Source organism: Zootoca vivipara, chromosome 2, assembly GCF_965207765.1.
Source record: "Zootoca vivipara chromosome 2, rZooViv2.hap1.1, whole genome shotgun sequence".
NCBI classification, from domain to species: domain Eukaryota; kingdom Metazoa; phylum Chordata; class Lepidosauria; order Squamata; family Lacertidae; genus Zootoca; species Zootoca vivipara.
Window position 1 is genome coordinate 29,530,446 of NC_142584.1, and position 26,283 is coordinate 29,556,728.

At 41.8% G+C, this 26,283-nt stretch overlaps 2 protein-coding genes across 4 annotated transcripts in view; one reads left to right on the top strand and one right to left on the bottom strand.

Moving 5' to 3' along the window:
• The first annotated feature begins 1,299 nt into the window (after nucleotides 1–1,299).
• ANKRD40 (ankyrin repeat domain 40) lies at nucleotides 1,300–18,206 on the top strand. 3 transcript variants are annotated; one of them, XM_035104352.3, is made up of 5 exons: nucleotides 1,300–1,763; nucleotides 4,554–4,702; nucleotides 5,216–5,695; nucleotides 7,371–7,552; nucleotides 12,070–18,206. In XM_035104352.3, the coding sequence occupies exons 1-5, from the start codon at nucleotides 1,630–1,632 to the stop codon at nucleotides 12,214–12,216; spliced, it is 1,092 nt and encodes a 363-aa protein (XP_034960243.1). In that variant the 5' UTR covers nucleotides 1,300–1,629; the 3' UTR covers nucleotides 12,217–18,206. The 3 variants fall into 3 exon arrangements, with proteins under 3 accessions (XP_034960243.1, XP_088519190.1, XP_060127864.1); XM_088663064.1 differs by having other exon boundaries at nucleotides 1,361–1,763; nucleotides 11,933–13,904; XM_060271881.2 differs by having other exon boundaries at nucleotides 1,369–1,449; nucleotides 12,070–13,904.
• Nucleotides 18,207–19,246: 1,040 nt separating this feature from the next.
• ABCC3 (ATP binding cassette subfamily C member 3) overlaps nucleotides 19,247–26,283 on the bottom strand; it is a 71,922-nt gene continuing 64,885 nt past the window's right edge. The window contains exons 28-31 of the mRNA XM_035104353.3: nucleotides 24,227–24,385; nucleotides 21,980–22,146; nucleotides 21,466–21,660; nucleotides 19,247–19,686 (exon numbers count right to left, since the gene is read on the bottom strand). Of these exons, the coding sequence (XP_034960244.2) occupies nucleotides 19,578–19,686; nucleotides 21,466–21,660; nucleotides 21,980–22,146; nucleotides 24,227–24,385 (630 nt within the window). The 3' untranslated portion in view covers nucleotides 19,247–19,577. The remainder of the gene's footprint in view (nucleotides 19,687–21,465; nucleotides 21,661–21,979; nucleotides 22,147–24,226; nucleotides 24,386–26,283) is intronic.

A 26,283-nucleotide genomic window follows, 5' to 3' on the forward strand; every position in this document is an offset into this window, starting at 1 on the left:
CCATTTTGTATATTCAATTCTAAATCTCTCTGCCTCTGATAGAAAGCAAACAGGCACAGCATGTTTGCACATCTAATGCAAAGATCTAACCACACACAGCACTTCTAAGAAATTCTAGCATAAACCACAAGAGCAAGAGGATGTAGCCCACCGCAAATTATAAGTAGAGCACAACCACAATTGTGCCTGTAAAATTCCACATAGACACGTGTATGAAGGTACCAGGTACATAACGCCACCTAGTAGAGTTGGGCGGGTGACTTTGCATCTTGGGGTGCTCTCTCTTGATTGGTTGATGAAGTACTGCAGAAAGGCTGATCTTCACTTCACTCTGTCAAAAAGGTATAAAAGCACTCTGTGTATGCCCATGGGTCGGGCAGAATGAGAAACTCATTCTCACTGCCACCATTTATTGCAATAAATGTTTTAATAAATCTGTTTTATAATATGTACAACTGCCTGAGATTTCGTCTGGTCAATTTGGGAAGCCAATCATCCATATTACATTTCTGGTGTCCTTACATTTCCTCAGGCAGAACCCCCCACAAACTGTCAAAACAGTGAATCGGTCCTACTAAAATATGTTAGGTAATGGGACAGGCCAGCAGTGATGGACTTGGGTGGTCTTCCCATAGCTATAACGCCCCAACTGAGAAACTGCTGCCCTGTGTGTCTGGCCATCGTAATTCAGACAGCAAGCACCCTTCTGTTCCATTTTAAGAAGCAATCTGCAACATGGACTAAGAAACCTTAATTATAGCAAAATGTGCACATTGTAATAAAACTGAGGACGGCACTGGCAGATTACTAGGGAGACATAAATTTACCAAGTCAATATTTCAAATGGGCTGCTCTACATTATATTTAGCTACTGTATTTTAGATTTACCGCTGTAGCCTGCTCTGCATCCCTGTAGAACTGCTACCATTTTTTTCTGGGCTCCAGCATCATCTCATGACGCATCATACCTTTTTTTTAAGCCGAGCTTCCTCTTTTACAAGGAACTGGCTCACGGTTTTAGTACGTTTGGATCAGTAGTCTTAACATATTATTTGCAACGTACATCGCGCTAGGAATCTGCCACCGGGGAAGGGAGGGAAACTGACGATCCTTCTCCGTGGAAGCACAAGCAATAAAATGCAGGGAGATCCGGAGTTGGGATAGGTTGTGGTATAAAGTAGTGATCGCGACAAAAACTGCTTATATTTTAAATACTAACCCGTATGAGCAAATGGGGGGGGGGATGAAAGTGTTCTGCAAGCTAACAGATTGCAGGAGCGCGTGAATGTTCGCGTGCCGGACTGTTGGTAGGAACTAAATATCTAGGTCATTGTTGTCGCACTTAATAGAGTCCCCCTGCGAGAAGGAGGAAGTCGTATCCGTCTAGACTATGCAATTAGGGGGAAATGGCCTTCAGAAATGTGAAACATTTTGATTTATGAGCCATAGGTAGGAAATAGCTGCATATGAGTTTAAGATTAAAAAGGACTAAGGTGTGAGACTTTTCTTTCAGGACGGATCGGATTCTTCCTGCCTCTGATGGACTAGTTTTATAAGATGATCCGTCGTTCGCAGTAGGCGGCTCCATTCGACAATCCCAAAGTTTTACTGCAAAGATAATTTTGTAACATGACCTCTGCAGCAGAGGAAAAAGAGCTTCAGGAGCGACTAAGAGAAGCCGCTGCTTTGGGGGATGTTGAAGAAGTCCAGCGATTGGTGGAATGTGGCGTGAGTGTGAACTCTCAAAACGAAATCAACGGCTGGTGAGCATTTTTCAAGTGAATTGCATTGACAGCTTTTGGGCAATACCATACGTATTGGCATTTTCAGAGAGCGGTGTGTGGTAGACTTGGTCACCGAGTTTGGAGTGATATTTTTAAAGTCTTTTCTTCTTGCAATTCATCCATTCTAAAATTCCTAAAAGGAGGGTCAGACAATGCATTTGCTGTTACGTTTTATAGTGTTCAAAAGTTTATTTTAATCTTGTTAACAGTGTCTACATCACACTGAAGAGATCTGTTTGCTTGTTTGATCACAAGTGCCTTTCTCTTTTGTTGGCTTTTGTGAGGTGAATCTCATATTTTAGCAATTATATTCTTCGTGTTGTCAGATATTTCTAAAAGTTCTCATAAAGTAAAAGGATCATTTTTTTGTAATATAAATTGAATATATGGCCACTGTGCTTTCTTTTCTTCTCTTGTTGGTTGGTCTTATGGAAATGTATTGTGATTTGGAAATGTATTGTGATTTGGACGTGGAAAGGGAAGGAGTGAATTAGTGAGATTTGCATGTGGCACAAAATTGTTTTGAGATTTGTTGAGAGCAGAAGAATATAGCAAAACTTTGTCAGAATGATACAATGATAGATAACTGCACATTGGAGAGAAAAATTCTAACAATATTAGTGTAGTTATAAATTGTTATTAATTAATATACCACCCTATACCCAGAGAATTATAGTATTATAGTACAATACTGTACAGTAAATGTAAATGGCGTTTCCGTGTGCTGCTCTGGTTCGCCAGAAGTGGCTTAGTCATGTTGGCCACATGACCCAGAAGCTGTACGCCGGCTCCCTTGGCCAATAAAGCAAGATGAGCACTGCGACCCTAGAGTCGTCTGCAACTGGACCTAATGGTCAGGGGTCCCTTTACCTTTACCTTTGCTGTACAGTAAACTATTGGCAATCTCAAAATCAGCATTGTATACTAAATATGTTAGAAAATACAGAAAGTTTAACATTGGTTAGAGCTATATGACTTCGTTAACCAATTAACAAAGTCTAATACTGCAGTAGTCTCAAAATCAACCATATGGATCTGAAAGAGAATAGCTTTATAATGGAAATGGTTTTTATTTGCAATGATCTGTGACCTTTTCTAGCAGAAGTAATGTTTTAAAAAGAATCTTGAGATAAAATAAGTAGTAATGAACTAGGGTGACCAAGTGTCCTGCTTTAGAGAGGACAGGATTCTATTTGAAGGTGTCCCCCTCTGTTTGAAGGGCTGTCAAGTCCAAGTCTGGTTTAAAGATGAACCTGAAAAGGAGGGCAAGAGCTCTGAAGTTACTCCATCAACAGTAAACAACTGGACAGCAGACTGAACAAGCAAATGGGTCACTTGATTGTAGTTGTCTCATCTATAGTGAGATGCATTGTACATATTTTAAATTATAGTAATTACGGTATTATAAACCGACATTGATGCATATACGTTATCCTATGCAAATCTATGTCCTTTTCAATTATGCCTGCATACTTTTTTGACACTGCATAACTGGGCACTATTTGTTGAACTGGAAAAAGCATTGAATTTAGATTATAGAGACTCGGACTCAAATCCTTGCTCACTTAGGCAGCTCACTGGATGGTCTTACACTACTTTATTGGGTTGCTCTTATGATAAAAATAGGATAACCTGATGTGTGCTGTCTTGAGCATCTTGGAAGAAAGAAGGTAGACAAATGCACTAAACAAAGAAATAGCAGTTTTGCAGGATAGTAGGGGGGCCATGCTTGAAAAGGTCAACATCACTATAGGCTTGCCCACACTTCTGCTTGTGCTGTACCTAGAAAGCATGGGTCCAAGCGGTTTTCTAGACATGGGTTCAGTTTTCCCCTTGCCCTGCAGCAGGACGTGTAGATAAGCCCTGAGTCTTGATTGGATGGTCCAGTTTCAGTTGCTTCAAAGGTGCAGAAGAATTACTTGCCCTCACTGGGCGTTGTTTGGAAAGGGGCAAGGTAATAAACCATACAGAGTTGCAGGAAGAAGTCTCTGCCCCACTGGAGCTTTAATTATCACCATTCCTCATATTTGCATAGTCAATTAGTGTGTGTGGATCCTTTTGTAGCCACCGTGGTGCCATCCGCACACAACAGCAGACTATGGGAAGCTCCCAAGGTTTGCAGACATACAAAAGGAAAAAAAGTTTTGCGCCTTTTTATCCAGATCACTCCAAATACACTAGACTTGAACACAAGAATTCTGTTTACGAAGGTATTGCCTGTGGATTTGGGTATATGCAAGATTGCCTTTATCAATAGTTTGCTGTTACACTGAGATGTTGTTTGGAGGGGGGAAATGAATGTTTTGTAGTTATACCTTACCTTGTCAAGTAAATTAGGTAATTGCATTAAATTAGTGAAATCCTCTCTAAAAATGGGTTTTGGTTTGTTTGTTTTTCCAGGAAGGGGAAATGTGCCTCAAATCTTAATTCAGTTGTTGTTGTTTTTAAGTGTGCCCCAGATATTGGACGTTTTAGAGTGTGGGCTCATCTCTTTGGCCTTTCTGCCTGAGAACTGCATGTGAAAGCTGTGAAACTAGAAGTACTGTACTGAACTTTGAAGCCCTGTGATTTGCAGTAGGGAAGGATTCTGCCAGTAGGTGTCACTATAGGAATGTATAAGAAATACCGGTATAAAAAATCTAAGTACAGTATAGCAAAACTCAGGTAGGCTCTCATTTTTCAACGAATACAGTACATCAATTTTTTATTTTTGTTTAATGTAGTGTGTTTGCACCTCCCAAACTTAGCTGTTACATTTGCCTTGTGCAGGACTTGCTTGCATTGGGCCTGCAAACGGAACCATGCTCAAGTGGTATCATACTTGCTACATGCTGGCGCTGATAAGGACGTTCTGACTGTTAAAGAAGAAACACCAGCCCAGTTAACATCAAAGAGGGAAATTAGGAAGATGCTGGGAGGTAAAATGATCGGTTGATACTAATAACTGTCAAGAATATTTTGGTGCCGAAGGGATCCATAGTGATTCAATGAAGATGAAACAGTATGATCTTGCTGCCCTTGTAACTTTCTCCCCCAAGTCTCCTTTAATCCTTTTGCTAGAATCAGCATTGATGTGTACAGATACTGATTTGGAAAAAGGAACACTGTAACCATCAAAAATTGATTGCTGAACTTTGACTTTGTTAAAAATGTAGCCCCTCATTAATCCCAGGTGGGGAAGTGCAGGGATAGTTTTTGTGACATTTAATTTAATATCTAACTTCATAATAGAAGTATCAAATGATTGCATTTTATTATAGCGTTAGAAATGCTTAATTTATTTTTATGTGCACATTTCAATTTTAACATGTACAGCTAGCTTAGCAGTGCTATTTCTCTCTCTCTCTCTCTCTCCCACCAGGTTACTCACCAAATCTCTGTATGTTTAGTTGGAAAAAAGCCTTTATTTAGAGCTATTCTTTCTTTTGCAGTGGAAGATGCTGAAGAGCTTCCGGATGAGAAGAAAGATTCTGCCTTGCCCATTATACCGAATTACTTGGCTAACCCACCTTTCCCTTATGTGTATAACTCCATGAGTAGCAGCACTACCAGCACCTCAGCTTCCTCTTTGAATGGAAGACTTTCCCCTTCCTTAGAACAGCACAATGAAGACTGCCCTCTTTCTTTACCTCAAGTTCAGGCACCTGGCACTACCATGTTGCAAAATGAAAAGCTTTCCTCTCTGGGGTCCAATGGGAACATGGCAAGGGCAATGACAGCAGAATCCCCAGAGCCTGCAGTCCAGAATGGTCACGGTCACCAGATGCCTCTTCCTCCAAACAGGACATTCTCTTCTCCTGTTGCATCTAAACAGCCTGAAACACAGCCACCAAATGGTTCCTCTGCTGGACCTGTTCCAACATTTCAGCCCTTTTTCTTCACCGGAACATTTCCCCTTAGTAACATGCAAGGTAACCTCAGCTGCTAAGCTTTCAGGATAACTCAGTGCTGCCTTTTGGTGAAAACAATTAGAATAAAAACTGTGTGTAGATTGAACAGAAATTGGATAGGATAGGATAACAAATCAATTAGCACAGGGTTTTGTTTATAATCCTCCTTGGTCAGAAGTCCCTTCCTAATTTTTCTGTCACTTCATATAACCCAGTGGTCAAGACAGTGATCTCTAAATGAAATCCCCCAAAGTTTCTGGGGTTTTCCCCCCAGCTGCCTGGGAAACAGTCACATAAGCACTAATCAGACATTTGTCTGAAGGTGTATAGAAGAGGGAAGGAGGCATTCAATGTAATGTCTGGAAAATCTGTGGGGAGATAAAACTGTGTGTAGGCTCTGTCAAACAGGCAGAGTCCTCGAATCACATGGGAAGAGTCTACATCTGGCAATTATTTCCAGACATGTTATCAAATGCGCTTGGGTGAGCCCAGTCATGATCACTGCCCCTAAGCACATTCATGTGAATGTTGAATAGTGCTAAATTAATCCCTCTCACACCAAGCAGAGGATGGTCACTTCTGTGGATTTACAGAACTCATACCCATTGCCTATTGATTATATAAGTGAGGGTATATTTTAGTAGTAGAAATTGTTCCTTATCTTACTAAACTAGGTGGATTCTATACCCTCCCAAATCACTTCACTGTTTTTGTTTAGCCTATTGCAGATACAGAAAAATTGATTTATTGAAGTTGTTATTCCTGACCTCTAAATGATAGTGTATCATTAGGGGTACCGTGGATTTCTCTTTCCCCAGAAACATTAATGCTCATTTGTCTTAATTGCTGTTGCTTAAATTGAGTGCGTATCTAGGCATATTACCGAAGTAGTATTATTTATTTCATTGTTTTGGGCCTCCAAAACCTTATTGAGGCAACTTACAGTGCAAAAATACTTAAGCCTGGCTCTTTCTGCTAAAGGCAGAGATAGCATGGCCGGGGGGGGGGGGGTTATATCCATGTTTATTTCCTGCTGCCTGCATATTCAAGGACCTTGTCAATCGCCTGCCTCTCTCTGCGTCCCCCGTCCCCCCAACTCGAGGGTTTAATAATGTGATGGCAGGTTTGGTCTATCACAGACTTTGTGAAGCTTTTTCAGCTTAATGGTTACATTATATTCTGGACCACATTCCAGTGGTGGGCAGGGCCTGGGGAAAAGTGGGCAGATCCATGAATGTAAATGCTATCTTTGTATAGTAGGTTAGTATCTACTCACAAACACCTTGCTCTACGCAGACAAGCAAGAAGCATCACAGTTGAAGGAGACAGTGCAGCCAGGCAAATACACTTGAGGAAGGTGGCAAGCAGGGCTGAGGAGCATTCTGAGCCTCAGATAGAGGTCTGGAGAGCTGAAGCTCTCCATCTCTAGTCCAGGAGCCTCATTGCTACTCCCTGGCAAGCATCACATTGAAGTTGTTGTTATTTATTTATTTATTTTAGTTAGTTAGTTATAAAATTTGTATACCACCCTATACCTGCAAGTTGCAGGGCGGTTCACAAGTTGGAAAAAGGGATTGCCAAAAGTGAAACAAGGCAACCTTTTGAAATTTAATTGCTACCCAATAACATTTGCCAAGTGCTTACCTATTATTAATGCTCCTAACATTGTGGTTGTGTGTGTGTCTTTTAAAATTAGAACTGGTGCTTAAGGTCCGAGTTCAAAACCGTACTCTAAAAGAGAACGATTTCATTGAAATTGAACTGGATCGGCAAGAGCTGACTTACAATGAATTGCTCAGAGTAAGCTGCTGTGAGCTGGGGGTTAACCCGGAACACGTGGAGAAAATTAGGAAGCTTCCAAATACAGTATTGAGAAAGGTAAGATCCTCATTCTGTCCTCGGTCCTCTGTTTCGTTTTTTATTCTTTTTCTTTCGCTGATGCCAGACCTGTAGAATGACGCATCAAGCTGAATACAGTCCAGTGGCTATATCTGATTCGTGTTCTATAACATCCCTGGGTTTCAACCCTGAGGAAAGCAGCAAAGACTGGAGACTTTTTGCTTGACCAGGTTTTTCGCCTGACATACTGCATTTAGCCTGGGTTCTGCAGGCCTGTTTTATGCATTTAAGAGATTGTGTGGTTGCTGGGGTGCTGAAGATACCTGTATTATTTCCCGAGACTTTTAAATCAGAAGTACGGTAGTAGCATTTCAGCAGTGTAACTCTGCCTGGACAAGAATAGGTCACTTAAGTGTGTAGGTAATAGATTAATTGATGGGTCTTATTTCTCCCCCAGTAATCAGTTTAGATTTTGGAGTTCATATTTGACACTGGCATTTTGGTGCTAATGCTAATGTCAATTTTTGGTGCTGGAGCAGATTTCTGTGTCAATAAGACTTTGTTGTATTCTAAATATCAATTTAGAAAATCGGTGCAATGATGGAAATTGGATACTCCAATAAAAATGACTAGAAGTCAAAAGCACTGAGTGCAAAGATTCAGTGGAATCTCTCTCTCTCTTTCTCTGTGCTATGTTGAATTTTTGGTTATGTTAGAAGTCTTGCATTTCATTGCAAATGAGTAGGACAACTGTGTTCCCACTCCAGGTCTTTTTAAAATTTCAGCCCATGCAGGAGGGAGTTTTGTGTGTGCAGAACGGCCGCAAGCCATGTTCAAACCTGCACTGCATGTTGGATGTTATGTGCAAAAGGATTTACCATCTGTGTAGTTTGGTACTGGGAGCTCCTGCTCTCAGAGAAGCTGATCTACACATGCAGATGTAGGTATAGATATTCAAAGGGTAGGAGAAACATACACATCCAAATGCACACAATCTATTTATTCTCATTTGACCCTGCTCAGGGCAGGTGAAGATAAGGGTTTCCATCCCCAAGTGATGTAATGGAAATGCTGTCCTGATACAACTTCAGAGGCCACTATGTGTGGCTTTTCTTTCTGAGGTTCTTATTTAAGTAGGTTTTGCACACAGCTACATCTAGATGCGGGCCAGTGGCTTTCAGCTGCATACCTGAGAGCTGAAATTGGGGCCAAAGTTATTCAGCATCACTGCTTCTGTTTCTCTGACATTGGTTATATCAGCTTCTGATTCCTTTTGCAGTTGCAGTTTAGTATAACCCATAGGTTAGGACTGGGCAACACACACAGTCTGTAAACCACATGGGTTCAAAGTGTCCTAGAATTTAGAGTTGGAAAGGAGACTTGGACGTTTTTGGTCCAACCTCAACATGCTGGATGCAGCTACAGCATCCCTGACAGATGGCCATGTGATGCTTGATGTGCCATGCATGTTAGTATATTGACAATTCAAGGAATTGAGTTGTCTCCCTGTTTCCTCCCTGAGGCCAGTACAAGATGCTAACTTCAGAATTTGCAGGTCAGAATAGTTTAGGTTTTTCCTGTCTTCCATCTCTGTTACAGTAACGTATTTGCACATCAGCTCCATGCTAGCTAATGGTGAGCTGCTGTAGCCACACGTATGACCAATCTTCTTGCCTACCAGCTGACTATTTGCTGCTGTAGTATCTCCTGCTGCAGTCCGAATGCCCAGCTTGCTCACTCTTCCTAGGTTTCTCTTCCTCCACCCCACCCCACCTAAACATTTGTTTTGAGTTAAATGTGCTGATTTCCCCTCTATTGTGTTTGCAGTTCAGATTGTAAAATCTTAGTGCCCTCATCATTGCTTTTTCCAAGCTGTTAATAAAAATGCTCACTAGTGCTGGTCCAGGGCAGATCCCTGTGGAATGTCATTTAGCTCCCCAATTCAAAAAATAGCAATCCACTAATAGCTACTCTGGCTGAAATCCACAGCATGCTGGAACATCTTCTGTGTAGCTTTCCAGCCAAAAGTAGACCTGCCTCATGGCAGCCTGTTCCAATTCACCCTTCTCCAATTTACTTGTAAGAGTAGCATATGGAACATTATCAAAAGCCCTGCTGGAATTGAGATATTTTATCCATTTGGTTCCTTTTACTAAAGCCAATTATCCTATCAGAGTAATAACCCAGGCTGGCTTTCATTTTCTCAAAAATATTGGCAGCTAATAACCAAGCCCCATTCCTTCAGATATGTGTTATAATTTATGATTATTCAAGCCTTCATACTAAATTCAGGGTAAATATAACAGGTTCATCTTCCTCCAACCTGCATTTACGGATACTGCAGTTCTTATACCAACATTTCTTGAAGTCAGTGGGACTATCCTGCAGTACACATGTTGCACAGCAGCCTTCATAAGCATCCAATCCTTTGTGAATGTCTCATATCTGTAGTTTTAAACCTTATGTTTTAAATAAAGAATACCTTCTGAAAAGAGATGCTTAAAAAGTAAAAGCCCTCTTAGAATTAGAATCTCTGCTTGCCCTCCTCATCATGATAGAATGAGTGGACTTTTCCTGTGCAAGTAATACAAGATCAAGATATTCCTGCACTATTCACTAGTCACCATAACCCAGGCATGTCCAAAGTCCGTTTTGGGGGCCTAATATGGCCCGTTGGTCAATTTAATCCGGCTGTGATCCACTTTAGTGCTAGGTGATCAAATAGGAAGCACTGGCTTTCCCCCCATTTTACAATATGGAACTGTCTGCTTCATTTTTGTACCCTGGCATGATGGACTTAATTTTGTTGATATAGATGTTTCAAAAACCTGTGCTCTCAGTTGCTCTAGCCAAGCTGAACTGAATTGGAGCACAAATCCTCTTAAAGGCTCTGGCTCCCAATCCAGTTATACAGATGTAGCCCTGCTCAAATCAATCAATTCTAGCTCCCTCTGCCTCCTCTGGAACATCTGATTGGCATTCTCACTGATTTCCTGATAGGGCAACATATATGCAGTCCCAACAGGAGGGGAACTGCATTCATATTGATAACCCTTAGCTTTTGCTGGGTTCAAAGTACTTTGCCAGCAAGCAACATTCCCAGAATAGGCATTTTAGCTTGGACTTTTTTTTATTAATCAAAATTCATTCCAGGTCTCTACAGAGAACTTTTCATTTATCTGTTTAGAAAACTTTTTGAGAGGTTCAATTAAAAAAAAGTGAGTGGTGTACATAGAATAATATAAAATAATAATAATAATATTCACACTGTGGCAGGGATATAGCACTTATGGAGCGAATGCGTGGTCCCTGGAGCCAAATTGAAAGGCAGGGGCGAAAGGCAGATTGTGCTTTTCCTTTTATAAGAAAGATCTAAAGGCTAACAAGAGGGAAAGAGTGTTGAAAGGGCACGCTCAGCAGCTGATTGCAAGAGATCGGGGAGGGAGATACGGGAACTAGCTCCCTTCCCGACCTGCCCAGGCCCCTTGCCCAGGCCTCAATTGTTGTCTGCAGAGAGAGGCTGCTTGTTTCCCCAGCGACATGTGACTGGCTGATTAGATTATTTGCCAGGAAACTGTAGAAATGGGTCCCTTTCCTAGAACTGTGAGTTGAACCCCATAAAACCAGGATTTTTTCCCCTTTGCAATGTAAGCTCAACAACTTTGAGCTGATCCTCAAAAGCTATAGCATAAGAAATTTCTCAATCTGTTAGCAATCTCCATGTAAAGACCCTCACAAAGCATAGGATAGCAAGAACACATGGAGAATCAGATCATAGGTCCAAGAATAAAACATTGGGTTGGATCCAAACCGTTTGGATCTCTCGCTGATTTCAGTAGCAGCCATGACTAATTTTTCACACTGGTTTCAATGGGACAACTGCAACTAAATTGCTCTGGATCTATCATCAACAGTAATCACTTATAAAACACAGCTAACGAGTCCTACCACCAGAACCCCTACAAGTACTTCTAGTACAACAAGGCTTTCCCACCATCTGCACTCCCCATAACCCCACAAATAGGCTGGGGATGTTGGCAGAACACCTGAAACAGCACGTCAGCAGAGGAGAGGGCAGATTTCTCTGTCAGCACAAGTATATCTGTTTGCCTGATGAAACAACCTGCTTAGTGCTATGTTGAATTCATCTGTTAAAATCTACTAAGTGCTGTGTACAGATTAAAAGGAAGACGTTCTCTGTTGGTAGGCTTACAGTCTAAAAGACACAGCACGAAAGGAAATGGGGATGGGAAGGGCAGAGCATGCGAACTCAAACACCATTTCTTAAAGTTAATGAAGTTCTTAATAATGGTCAGCTTGAATGAAAACAGTTCAGGGAGGAGAGGAACCAAAAGGGCAACTGGTCTCTCAGCCCAGACAATGGCGTGGATCCTATTGTCCAGTTTCTCTTTCCTGCAGTCAGTTGGAACATCAGAATTAAATGTGCAAGATGTAGCACAACACAAAGGTGAGCCGAAATCGTTGCATCATTTGGACTAGCATGCCTCCTATTAGTACGGACATCGTTTTTCATTTATTGTGTTTATTTCTTTCAGGACAAAGATGTATCAAGGCTTCAGGATTTCCAAGAACTGGAGCTGGTTTTGACGATGAGTGATAATGACTTTCTGTTTAGAAATGCTGCACCAACGTTAACTGAAAGGCCTTGTTACAATAAGAAAGCATCAAAGCTGACTTACTAGCTATTCAAATGAAAAACCTGTCATTAGTATTTAACAGTTAAACCTAGGATTTTGCAAGGGCTATAACCTCAGATTCTACTACTTTACCTTGGAAGACAGAGTTAACCTATAAAGCACACTTACTTGGAAGCAAGTTCTGCTGAAAACATTTGGGCTTGTTCCTACTTAAGTGTCTTTAGGATTAGAATATCCACTTAAGAGTATCTGCAGTTTATTTTTGAGTAAACTGGCAGTTAAGTAATGTTTTTGGATAGGATACTAAGCAGCAACAGATTATTGCCTCTCTCTCCATGCAGCAGTGTTTCTTGCTAGGAAATCATTACATCTCTGAACACTGCAGAGTTAGAAGCTCTCAGGGAAAGACTTAAATTAAATTGCTCTAATAATTGCTACTTATTAAAAAGAGCAGGAGCACTTACATTGAAGGAGAGAACCCGGAACACATTTAACACTTGTAATTGGATACTTAGCATGCAGAGACTCCTAGTATAACCAGTGTTAAAATGTGTTAACTTGAGAATAAGCTACTTTTGCAGGAGAAAGGGTAAGAGGAAGGAGAAACCAGGGCTCTCAAACAGTAGTTACACACTGGCCTGGTGCAGGAGTGGCCGTCTTGTGGCTCTCCACTTGTTGTTTGACTTCAATTCCCATCGTCCCTGCCTATTGACTTATCTAGCTTGGACTGATGGGATTTGGAGTCCAAGAGTCTCTGGAGGGTCACAGGTTAGTCACTCTGGCGAAGTGTTTCAAACCAATGCGAATACAGCATCCTTTGGAGAATGGCATGTTGCAAAATGTAAGTGGGATATATCTCACCACTTATGCATGTTACGAAGAATGTCAGTGTTGTTAGAGGCAGAACGGTAGCCCGAGATGGTCCCTCTAGCCTCACTGCTACTAATAGGACAAGCCACCTGTAAGCTTCCACAAGGGGAGAGGTCTGTACAGTTTGGAACTGACAAGCAGGGAAAGACTCTCCACCCCCCAGCGGTATGCTGTGGCCTGGGAGACTGGACCAGTCAGGTCCAGATGCCCATTCCTTTGGGGAGGAAGGCTTAGGACTTCTGACACTTTATTTGGCTGAGTTAAAACCGTCACCAGGTGGCTAAATCAGCTGTGATTTCTTCAAGATGGTGCTCAGGTCAAATATTTGAACCTATTTACTGTGTTAACCCAAGCTGTAAATATGTTGACCAAAACCGTTATGGTGTGTTTCTAACTTATTATTCTTGCTTGCCAGTAAACAATACAGAATGGCTGGTAATATATGTTGATGATTGGGGATTAAAAAAAATTAATGTTGGTTTTTAGGAGTGAGAGGCTTCCAGAAGGATGATTAAGAATGCAACTTGACTCCAGAGCCTGATGCCACACATGAAACAAGCACAATCCCCTTTAGCCTCTTATCCTAATTATCCTGTGATCTTGAAACTATTAACTATTTAAAGGAATCTTGTAGCATTTTAAATAGCAAAAATTATTTTTAATACCAAGATAAATTAGTAAGAAAATCTTGGCGTTTCTATGCATTTCTGACAGACTTGCTTGCATCTCATATAGGCATGCTCAGCTTTTCATCTTCTTGCTAGTTCACTTTCTGTATAAATAGTCTGCTGTCAAGGCCTAGAATTAAAGAGTCTGGGAAAGCATGGAACATAACATTTTAAAATAAACTATAATATACCTAGTTTTAGGATTATGTGTACTAGTGAAGGGATCTCAATTACTGTACTAACTACAGCACAATGAGTATGTGCTTCAAGTTGGTTGGACTAGCCAGCTAGATGAATTAATTAACAGGAAAATATTCAGCTGCTGATCTCAGTGCCCCCATGTCAGGCTCCTAAGTTTCAGTTTAGGGCAAACACCCATGTGCTCTGTAACCCTAGCTTTGAGCCATGGCTTTCTAAGCAATGGCCCTGACTGATATTACAGAATTACAAGCAGCTTTGAAGGGAAATTTGTGTCCACAGTAATGCATTTGGAATGGGTGGTATTCAGCAACTTCCACTTGCTCAACAGGACTTTTCCCACTCGCCTCCACCAGATGTGCTCCAGAGGGATAGGTCATTTCTCTGGAATGAAGGTCCATCACATGGATTGTAGCGCCACCGGTTACCCAAACGCCAGAAGGGCACTCAGAGTTGCAAGAAGTAGGTGTGCCATAGTCCTCCTCAAGCTCAGTCCAACGCACAATGAGAGCAAAGAAGGGCAAACAACATAGAGAAGACAAATGCACAGAGGACAAGCGGCTACAAACTGCTTCTTCAAGAAAATAACAGGAGAGTGCATATAAATGGTCTTAACAGAAAATATTGGAGGAACATATTGGAAGAATGCAAGCAAGATAATTGAAGCAAACACAGAGAAACCCTTCCATGGATTAGGTAGCCACTCAGAAGGATATAGATAGGGAGAGGAGGCTGTGATGGAACTTCATCTCAGAGAAGGGTCCTTCAGGTAAGGAACCAATGTTCCCTTCTCCATGTAAAAGATGAAAACGGGTTCCAGTCGAATAATTGCTTTGTCCTTCTGAAAAATGCAAAGGTGATGAGTGATGGATAAGGCCCCCAGCTCAGAGCCCCAGGCTGTAGTGATGACCACAAAGAAAAGGACCTTGGATGAGAGAAACCATAGGGATACAGTCTTAAGAGGCACAAAGGGAAGAGACTGAGGAGCTTGCAAAACCTTTTGGGGGCTTGAGGGAAAGCAGTGGACTGCAAAAGGATCTGACAGAGCAGGTCCCTTCAGAAAACACTGTAGAAAAGGATGAGAACCAATGGAGGAGGATGTTTAGGTGGACAGGGCTGAAGAAATGGCACAAACCAAAGGACCTGAGGAGGTGAACTTTGGCACGGAGGAGAGACAGAATGCAGCAGCTGGGAAAGGCAGACCTTGGCAGCTGGGGACCACAAAAAAATGAACAGCAGGGTTGGGAGAACAAGCAGCTGTGGCCAAGGAGAGCAAGTGGCTGTGGCCAGGGAGAATGAACGACTGGTCAGGAAGGACAAGTAGCTGAGGCCAGAAAGCTGTGGCTGGAAAGGGCAATTGGCAATAGCCAGGCGAATAGATGGCAGCGACTGGAGGGGGAAAAGGGAAAAGCAAAGCAAAATCTACTGGAAAATAGAGGGAAGCAGGAGGAAAACTGGAGACAGAAGAATCAAAGGACAGAAAATTGGATTTTTTGAGGGGGAATCAGAGGAAACAATGGAAGATGAAGGTTAGTAAAGGCATGGAAAGTCATGGAGGTGAAGCTAGGAAAGACTACAGCTTCAAATGTCGGCAGGAAATAGACTAGGGTTGAGGAGGGCTTAGCCACACCTACTTTGTGTAACTTTGAGTAGATGTGCTACCTTCAGATGACCAGTGGTGTGATGGACCTTCATGCTCTTTTTAGATGCTTTAAATTGAGCCAGGCTGGAAAGAAGTGCTGTTCTGTGCACTTGCAAATTCCAGAAACCTGGATTTTATTTTGCTTTTCCAAGAGACCTATTTATCACAACGGGATGCAAAGAATGGTGCCACTAAGGGGGTCGCTATTGCTTTGCATTATTTGCCAGAGGCAAACTGTGTGAGTGGAGCATCTAACAACATATTAAGCCCCTTCCTCAGTCCTGTAGTTCCCAAGATGATAACTCAACCGTAGCTTACTACTCAAACACTATGTTTTTCATCTCAACTCACATCTTTTACAAAGGAATTTAATGTTATTCAGCTTCAGTGGCCCACACTGGTCACATGTCCTAGTTAAGCTAGGGCTTAAAAGCTTCACTGTGATTAATGGGTTGTACCCAGTGGTTGCACAAATGGAAAACAGCTTTTTTCAGCCTGGGGGCCACAATCCCTTCTGTGGGAGCCACATACCAGTGGTGGGAGGAGCCAGGGGCAAAAGTGGGTGGTTCAATGAATGTAGAAGCACAGTTCAAGGATACATTATAGGATCCAGAGAAGTGTGGGGCCTGGGGGAAGTTTGTGGTATGAGATTTCCAAGGGTCCCAGGCCTAAACAATACATAGTTTGCCTGAATTATTCCAAGCAAAACTATTGCTGTCACTAAATGCCTGGGTAGATACCATAATATTTCAGTGCATTTATAACTGACAGGTAAAGCAGTTATTTGACTAAAGCATTTAACTGTTTAATAGCTAACCAATTTAAGCTACTGTATGCTGAGGACAACCCCCTGAACTACCGTACTTTATCCCTTTAAACAGTGGCCAAATTGAGTCATCAGTTCCTTGCAAGAGCCAAGAAACCCAGACTCGGTTCTTTAGGCTCATTATCCCTGGTGACCACGGGTCACAGCTCCACAGAGGAAACAAAAGTGTTTTGTGACAATCCAGGATAGTTAGCACGGGTCTAACATGCTCGCACAGTGCCGTCTCAAGGTAACAATTCCCAGCATAAGACTCACTGGAACTTTATAGTGCAAGCAAGCTTTTAGTTGTCCTGAGTCGTTTCATTGCCTAATTGTAGAGAGCCAAGATATCCCTCTGCCTGATCCAGGACTTAATGCACTGACATGTCCAATGCCACCTGGAATGTGAATTTTGAACTCCTGTAGGCCTTAAAACATTAGCACAGGGTTTAGAAAATGCTTACTTTCAATGGAGCACTGTGGCAGCACATCGTTTTTGTGGTACAGCCTAAGTCAGAGGCTGCCAATGTGGCACTAGTGGGCCCCACTGTACCCGCCAACACCTCCTAAGGGTCCCCAAAAGTTCTCAGTAAATATTCCCTCAAAACATGGAAGACTCTGCTCTTCCTGCTCAGTTCCTATTCGCACCGAATCAGCCTGTCCTATATTTAAACCCCGCCCCCTTAAGCATGCCCACATTTCACCCAGTTCCCAGATTGGACACTCCCGTCTCTTCGATTCTGAACAGAGGAGTGGCTCATTCTGTGAGTGAGGTGGCTGATAGAGGAGCCACTGATGGGGGAGATGGAGCAGCAACATTTTGTGGTCCAAACTTCTTATGCTCTTTTTGATGCAACAGCTACTTGATGTTATGCCACACTCTCACGGTGATCATGTTGCGACTAGTACCCATGTCACTTTCTAAAAATTCCAAATGTGCCCACTGGTCCAAAAAGGTTGGTGCCCATAGCTGCCAAGTTTTCCCTTTTCTCGCGAGGAAGCCTATTCAGCATAATGGAAAATCCCTTAAAAAAAGGGATAACTTGGCAGCTATGTTGGTGCCCCCTGACCCGAGTTCTGGAGACAAAGCCATTGGCAGCATATTATATTACTGTGACTCCTTGTTAGGGTTTATTCAGTCTTGCCATAAAATTAATGCATTGAGAGAAATGAAAATATCGCCACTGACCGTGTTCCAGGGTATCCGCATTTTCTGACAGGTGCCAGGTCAGGATTTGCACAACGTATTTAAGGTGGCAGTTCTCCCTATCCCCTTTTGATTTTAAGTGTGTGCCTAAAATCAACACACACAGTCAGCTTCTCTGGAAGTGCTTGAAGGGAAATGTGCAAGGTTCTTAGAAGAGGAAGGCCACAATCCAATATGAAGTCAGTGGGTGTGCCCCAGACTGCTGGATCATGGCTGCAATGCTTTTGGGCTTCTCATTGAGAAGCAGATATCCACTGGCATCCACGGGTATCCAGTATGTGGGTAAACAAATTGGCATGCTCTATTAATTAGCCATAGTATTAATTAACATATTACAAGTCTGTTGATTATACTGCACAGTTGCTGGCATCTTTCTATGCACTCAGAGGAATATTTTTATATTGTATAACTTATGCAATTTATAACAGAGGATTTTATTAGTGTTGCTAACCAAATTATTAACCTAATAATAACTGTGTGGTACTTTATGACATCAGTGGAAATAAAAGATTCAGAACTTTATTACTACACTGAAAAAAACCATGGTTAAAAATGAAGAATTAACCAAATGATTTAGGTTTGAGTTTCTTATTTCCTATATGTTGTGCCCTTTTTACAATTAATAAAAGTTTGTTGCTTTTAAAATGGGAGATTTTGGTTTGTTTTTAAATATATATTTTTTCTCAAAAGGATGCTCGTTGTAAGCTTTCTATGTAATGAGAAATTAGCTGTCCTGGCTGAAAGTTAAAATTCTGAATGAACATTTTGCCTTAGCAGGGGTCAGCAAACAATTTCAGCAGGGGGCCGGTCCGCTGTCCCTCAGACCTTGTGGGGGGCCAGACTATATTTTGAAAAATAAAATAAAAATGAATGCATTCCTCTGCCCCACAAATAATCCAGAGATGCATTTGAAATAAAACCACACATTCTACTCATGAAAAAACACCAGGCAGGTCCCACAAATAACCCAGAGATGCATTTTAAATAAAAGGACACATTCTACTCATGTAAAAGCACGCTGATTCCCGGACCGTCCACGGGCCGGATTGAGAAGACGATTGGGCCAGATCCAGCCCCCGGGCCCCAGTTTGCCTACCCATGCCTTGGAGGTTTTTTTTTTTTAGAGGGACTTCGCTCCTGTTCTACATGCCATGGTAAGTTTTCGATCTTACTACTACATGTACTACTGTACTTTATAAGAAGCAGGCCTCGGAATAAGTCCAGAAATTTCTGGTAGTCCTGCGTCTGGAAGTACAGCTTTTGGCCCAGCCAACCAGTAACCAGTCCTGCTTCAGAAGTGGCATCAAGATTTTAGCTTTTAAATAAGGGCTTAACACACTGGGCTTCAACTGTTTGAAGAGCAGAACCATCCAGCTAAAGCTGCACAAGTCCCCTTCTGTGTGTGCAGTGCTCCAGGCTGAATGGGAAATGTGGGCTTTTAAAATATATTGGCAGTGTTTCGAGGATTTCCTCATGTATACTGTATTTATCCTGGGGGGTGGGGGGGTCCCACACATTTTGCCTGATTTTTAAAATGCTGCTGCTGGGGGTACTTTGTTGAAAAGTGGGCTACAGGTGGTTTTTTTTTAATTATTAAATCAACTTAATCCTGGAAACAGCACCATAGCTCCACATTTCATTGATTCATTTTACTTAACAGAAAATGAACCGACGAATAATGCCAGTGCTTTTGTATCGCTAGCTGTAATTGACTATATAAGATAAAAAGAATACAGTTAAGTGCTATGCATACACACACACTCACATCCATTTCCAGTAAGATGTTTGTCAGGTAAAAATAATAATACTTCTGTATGTAGAAAATATTTTTAAAAATATAAAATTAAAATTTTCTGGTTCTCATAGGCATATGAAACATTTTGATTCCGTATCGCAAAAAAATTAAAAATGCTGTTTTGAAAAGTACAGTACATTCAGGTATTGCTTCTGGGTTGTTGCTTTTAAAAAAGAAACCCAGTAACTAGTCCTTTGGTGAGAAATATAGCAGCTGTCCTGTTACGCCAACCCAGCATCTTTTGCCATGCCATAGAAAATTCCTCTGGATGCTATAAGACGTGAAGGTGTGTCAAATTCAGCAATTGCTCCTTTTTCTAGAACAAGGACTCTGCAAAACAAGAGGGAAAGTAAAATGTGTTTCTAAACAAGAGCTGCTAATCCTAACCAGCAGGGGGAGGGGGCAGGAATGTCTGTTGTCACAAGGTCTACTAACTGCAGAATCCAGCAGCTTTTTTAGGTCCTCAAGATTTTATTCCACACACTTAGGAAAAAAACCCTAGAGAAAGAGCAAAAATGTGCCAGCTTACAGGGGACAAGTACTGAATTTGAATGTGAGAAATCTTAAGTTCATGTCCCGTCACTGCCATAAGACTTGCTTATGGTCTTGCGCAAGTCACACCTGGCTTTAGCTCCTCACCTGGGAAACTGAAATCCCCCTGATCGCGTCATGGCACTGTTATGAGGGTGAGCAGAAAAGATGCACAGCATTCTGCCCCATTAGATGTGTTAGAGGTTAACTTTCATATGAATTACAGTGCTGCAGCCACAGAGTTTTAGTTTCCTCTGTAGTGTCCTCAGAATACTTTTCTGTGCCTGGAGAAATTAGCTGATTAATGGCTTGGCTGCAGATAAAAACACGCTTGCTATCGTTTAGAGTGGGTTTCCTATACGGCAGGCATGTCCAACAGGTAGGCATGCCCAACAGGTAGATTGTGATCTACTGGTAGGTTAATGGACGTCTGTGGTAGATCACTGGCTTTCCGCAAAGAAGCTCAATAACTTTGGCTCCCCTAAGTAAAGCTCAAAACTTTGACCTGAACCCCCCAAAACAGGGCTTTCCTTCCTAAAAAAAAGCTCAAGAACTTTGACCTGAACCCCTAAAAAACAGGGGAAGATCACTGCCAGTTTTTAACTCTGTGAGTAGACCACAGTCTCTTGGGAGTTGGCCACTATACCCTGCTATACGGGTATTCCCACTTTTCTGAGGCAGTTGGCTCTCACTATGCCACCCTCCCCTTTTGTACTTATTTCGTCCCTTTTTGTTGCCACTGAAACCCATTCAATAATGAGTTAATTCGATCCGTTACCATAGGGTAAGTGGCTAGATGAGCAATTCCACCTTTGCCTCATTCAAGGTCCTTTCTGGGGGGGGGGGGGGAAGCAAGCAGCCTATTCCTGCTCTTCCTCCCAGAATGTTCATACTGTTCTTTGCAAGTGTAGGCTGCACAAATCTACAAAGCGCAGTAGCAACATTACTTGATGAGTAAGCACTCTACCCTGCCATGTGAAACTGTAGTAGAAAACTCTTTCCAGCCACCAGAGCTATTGTAACGATGTGAAGAGTGTTCCTCATGACATTTCTATGGACGTTGCCTAGAGCATCACAAGAAACCAGGTCCCTCCTTAGGGAGGGTCTTAGAATAAGCCAGGAAGTGAAGCACTAGCCAATGACCACCTGGCAGGGCAGGGAACCTGTGGTCCTCCAGGTGCTGTTGGACTCCAGTTGCCAGTGCCAGGTAGCATGACCAATGTCTAACAACAGCAGGCTTGGGCTTGGGACAGCCATATCATATCTGCTCTAGAAACAGAATGGGTACCAAAACATCCTGGGTTTCATGTTCCTACTGGATGCCACAAATCATATGTAAAGCTGGCAGTGGATATGAATTTACTGATCCAGTATTAAAGAGCCAATTGGCCTTTAAAGATACGTTCCCCAAAAAGGCTGAAAGGCATCTAAGCCTTTGGGGGGGATTAATTGCAGGCTCTATATTAGGTCCACCTGTTTTCTGGTTTAAGATGGGCAAATGCAAGTACAGAATAGTCATACAGATTATTTTTAGGGTGCCTTAAAGATCATAGCTATGCTCTTGTCCTTCATAGTTACCTGGTGTAATCCATAATTGTATTCAGCCTATGTGCTATTGTCAGCACAGTACAGTCTTCAAACTGTGTTCTTATTGTCATCTGAATGAGATCATCCGTCTCGAGGTCGATTGCTGCGGTAGCTTCATCCAGAACCAGGATTTTGGTTTTGCGGAGAAGAGCCCTTGCTAAGCAAACAAGCTGCCTTTGGCCAACACTGGGAAAAGAAGATTAAACCTTTATTTTATTTATTTATTCCGCCTTTCCTCAAGGAGGTTAGCAACAATATATTAAAACAATCAAATACTAACAAAAACTGCAAAAGCATAAAAGCAGCAGAGATTAAAACAACATAAAGAGCAACCAGCCAAACACTTAAAACAACTTCTAACATGCTTTAAAGATTTAACAAAAAATCTTCCGAAAGGAAGGTCTTCATAATGAAATGAAAGGCCACTAGGAAGAGGTAGAAAGGTAGCAAACCATTTTGCTGTAGGTTTCTAGTGGTATCAATTTCTTGAACTGATTTCAGTTACCTAAGATTTTCTCCTCCTTCCGTGCATTCGTAATTCAGCATAGCTGGCTGGCTGCTGACAAACCTCTTCAAATTGGACAGTTCAAGAGCTTTCCATAGTTCCTCCTCGGAATATCTATCAAATGGATCCAAATTCAGTCGAAGTGTTCCAGAAAAAAGAACAGGGTCCTTAAGAAAATGAATACAATTCCATCAGCATACAGATTAAAACAATGACCTTGAGTTATTTAGGAACACAGAAATAAACGTTGAAGTATTGCTTGAATAGATTCTAACTCGCTAACGTGGTTAAAACAAGAAATCATTTCTGTGGTCTGCATTACACTAGGAAGTGATGATATACCCAGCACCAGATTTGACTCCGTGAGTGCTTTACAGTTGAATGGACACAAGGTGGTCATATAAGCAAGACTTAAACCCCATGGCCTTCTGGGTTTGTTGCATTCAGGAGCCAAAATGTTCAAGTTGCAAGGCGTTCAGGATCCAAGTTATGACTGTAGTTTGTTTAAAGCATGTCAAACCAATTGAAAAAACAAACCATTGTTAAGGTTAACCGATTTGGACAAAACAATAAACCAGAGTTAAGGAGAAGTGGAAGCGGAAGTTTCCAGACTCCTCTTCCCAGTTGCACAGTGGGCGGAGAAAAGTGTGAAAGCCAGACACTCACTGCAGCACCTTTGGGTCTTTCATTGTAAACTATGGTTTAGCATGATGTGCAAATGTGGCCATAGTAAAATGACACCAGGACACAAAACAAGTTGTATTACATATTAAGAAGGGGAGGATGGAATTCAACATGAAGCTACAATTTTCAGTGACAGTCATGCTTCTTATAACATATGGTTCCATCTTAAGAAACGAATTACTTGTGGTTGCTTGCACTAGTGCAGTGGTTGGGAGCCTCTGGCACATGGGCCTAATTAGGCCTGCAAGGCCTCCCCATTTGGCCCACAAGGCTATTTCAGCCAAGCCATGCCCTGCTCTACACCTGATGCCACATATGATGTCGGGTGTGGGGCAGGTAAAGACTCGCTTCCTGCCCCAAAGTGGCTTGCAGGCACTGCTGATTACAGTGGTACCTTGGTTTACAACCGCTTTGGATTGCAACCGCTTTGGATTGCAACCACGTCAAACCCGGAAGTGTGTCCCTTTTTGGGGGGATTACAATCCTTTTTTTTTGGAGGTCCCATTGGCGAGAGCACACCATGGGTTGCAACCTGTTTTGGTTTACAACCGGACCTCCAGAAGGGATTATGGTTGTAAACCAAGGTACCACTCTAACTGATTGACCATGCTTACCAAGGCACATGGCTTTGCAAGCAGTGACCAACAGCTGAAGTCAGGGCTTGCATGGCACTGTATCTTTGCCTGCTTAGTTTGAAATAGTTTTGAAATTGAAATTTGACGAATGGGTCCCCTGATGTCACTGTGACATCAGGTGATTGATGGCCCATGGGATGGGTGGGATCCAACCCCCCACCCCTACACTAGTGTGCCGTAAGAAGCTACTTTATGGCTCCCATGATGTTATTTTGATGAGTGTCATGACCAGTGCCATTTTGATGGGATTAAATTCTGTCACAGAGTTACAACTTTCTCTTAAGTTCTCCCCAACCCATTTAAAGGAGTGTGGATAAAGACAAAAACATATAAAGAATGAAAGTCTATTTTCCAGAAGCAAGGCTACACCCAACCCCTCACAATACATGAAGATGAGAATATAGCACCATTGGTGCTAAATCTGGGCCAGTGATACTTTAGCTTACCACACATATACACAGAAAAAACACCTATGGTACTTACCAGGGATGGAGTATACAAGAGATATAGCTGTGCTGCACATTGTAAGCTTTCAGAACATGAAATATCAGACTAAGAAAATAAAATTAAAAGTACTAGGCTACAGCTGTGAAAATATAAAATCTCTTCATTTTCTGAGGGATGCGTATGCCTATGAAACATAGAGAGCAAGAGAAAGCTTGCTTGAATTGAAAATAAACCTTAGCAGGAATTGCTATAATGTTGTTCCATTTTTACAGCTCATTCAAATCCTTCCTCTTGGTTCCCTGTTTATTCCTGTCCCAGGGCAAAAAAGCAACAATTATAAAGCAAATTGTGTAACTACTAGCCCTAGATACACAGCCTGACCTACCTTGCAAGCGTCTCACTTTACAAAAACAAAACAACCTCAGTAGTTTGCCATATTAAGTTATATTTAGTGTATCTCTCAGGGCATAGGGCAGCTTACCTGAGGAATTATAGTCAGCTTGGATCGTAAGTCATGAAGGCCAAGCTCTGAGATTCTCAACCCATCGATTTTGATTTCCCCCTCCACAGCTTCTAGGATCCTGAAGAGGCAGAGGGTCATAGACGATTTTCCAGCCCCAGTTCTTCCAACAATCCCAACCTAATTCACGTGTTTGAAAAATTAGGTTCAGTTAAATACCAGGACGTGTTTTATTATTTTACGATACACCGTTTCACTTAAAAAACAAGACAAAACAAAAACTACCATGATCCTGATCTAGGTGATTTTTTTTTAAAAAAAAAATTGAATCGAAGAGAATCAAAAGAAAATGCACTGTTATACAACTGTATCTCTTATAGGGATTTCTGTTAAGAAGTATGCTTATCAGTCAAGAGGTTTATTAAAGTCATAGTTAGGCCTCTGCCTATTAAAGGCTCTCTTCTTCCTCACTGAGAAAGGGCCTTTTCTCAAGAGTGAAGCACTCTGGGCAAGGTAGCCAGAAGAGTGCATATGCCACAAAAGGGAAAAGGGTCCCCCCCTCTACTCACAGCTTTTTCTTCACTCTTTGTCCTCTCCTCTTCCTCTAGCCACACACTTCCTCCTTTCTCTTTACTACACTGTGAAAACCTTCTACACTGTTATAGGCATTTTTTGTTTGGCAATATATTTTCAAATACAGTGGTACCTCGGGTTACAAATGCTTCAGGTTACAGATGCTTCAGGTTACAGACTCCGCTAACCCAGAAATAGTACCTTGGGTTAAGAACTTTGCTTCAGGATGAGAACAGAAATCGTGATCCGGCAGCGCGGTGGCAGCGGGAGGCCCCATTAGCTAAAGTGGTACCTCAGGTTAAGAACAGTTTGAGGTTAAGGATGGACCTCCAGAATGAATTAAGTTCTTAACTCGAGGTACCACTGTAAGCTAATTTTGTATTGGCCTAATATTAGTGCCTGAATTCCCACTTCCCGCTGCTTTTGGTCGCCATCTTTTTTGGGGGGTAGGATACATGAACATTCTTTTTGTGGGATAATCAGCTTCATATAACCAACATGCTTAAGCCTAAATAATGCTGGAAAGGGTTTAGACCTGTCCTGCCAGGCTTATCTCACCTTGGGAGGCCCTAGGTAATCAAGACTTTGTTCCCCTTCAGTCTACCTGAGAAGCTCAACGTGCACCAACCAGCTCAGACCGCATGGCTCTTACAAGCCACTCTTGAGTTCCCATACCAATAACTTAGGAACTTTGACAACTTTTACTGCCTGTGCAACTTTTTCTGAATGCTGTATGGGAATGCTCATGAATCTGACATTTGGAGCATTTGTAAGTAAACCATTCTTAACTTACCAAATGTAAGCATTTTTCTATGCTATGGGAACAGGTTTGGAAGTTTTAGAACTCACAAGGTCTAACAGCCTATACTTCCATGCTTTACTTTGCTGCATATTTTGTGATTTACATCTCTGCTGGGGTTCTCTCTCTCTAAAAAAAAAAAGCACTTGCCCCAAACCTGGATCTTGGCATCCAGGAAATTCTCCTTTCTATACCTATAGTTTCCCTTGCAACCAATACTTTTAAAGTTTTGATGTTGTTCTTCTTTCTGCTACTGAACTAGCCGGTCTTTTTCTTTAATGTAGCCTTATACATTTTCTATATCTGCACACACATTTTTCATTGCCTAAGCTTCTACCATTTCTTTTCTATTTCAAACAATTACTGCTTGCTGAATGTGAAAAGAAGTCTTTTGTTTCCTTAAAAACCAATGCATTTATTTTGGCATAAGCTTCCATGCACTGGAGTTCACCTTATCTATGGTTTCTAATTTAAAGTGCCATATTTTCTGTTCCTATAGAACTTTGTTCATTTACAGTCTTTGTTTTTCTTTCTTTCTTTCTTGCAAAGTGATGTTCTTCTGCATACCTGGGGAGCCCTGCAAGTATATAGAGGCTCCACCTTGTATCTAGGTGGCTGTGTTTCATTTCCCCACTGGTTGGCATAGGGAAAGTTAATTTGTTATACATGAAAGGATGCTGATGGCATGTGTGAACACTGACAATGA

Excerpts from the sequence above, each read along its gene's own strand:
- ANKRD40 (XM_035104352.3), top strand. The coding sequence starts at position 1,630 with ATGACCTCTGCAGCAGAGGAAAAAGAGCTTCAGGAGCGACTAAGAGAA. Across the intron at positions 1,764-4,553 it reads CAAAACGAAATCAACGGCTG|GACTTGCTTGCATTGGGCCT; the intron begins GTGAGCATTTTT and ends TGCCTTGTGCAG. Across the intron at positions 4,703-5,215 it reads AATTAGGAAGATGCTGGGAG|TGGAAGATGCTGAAGAGCTT; the intron begins GTAAAATGATCG and ends TTTCTTTTGCAG.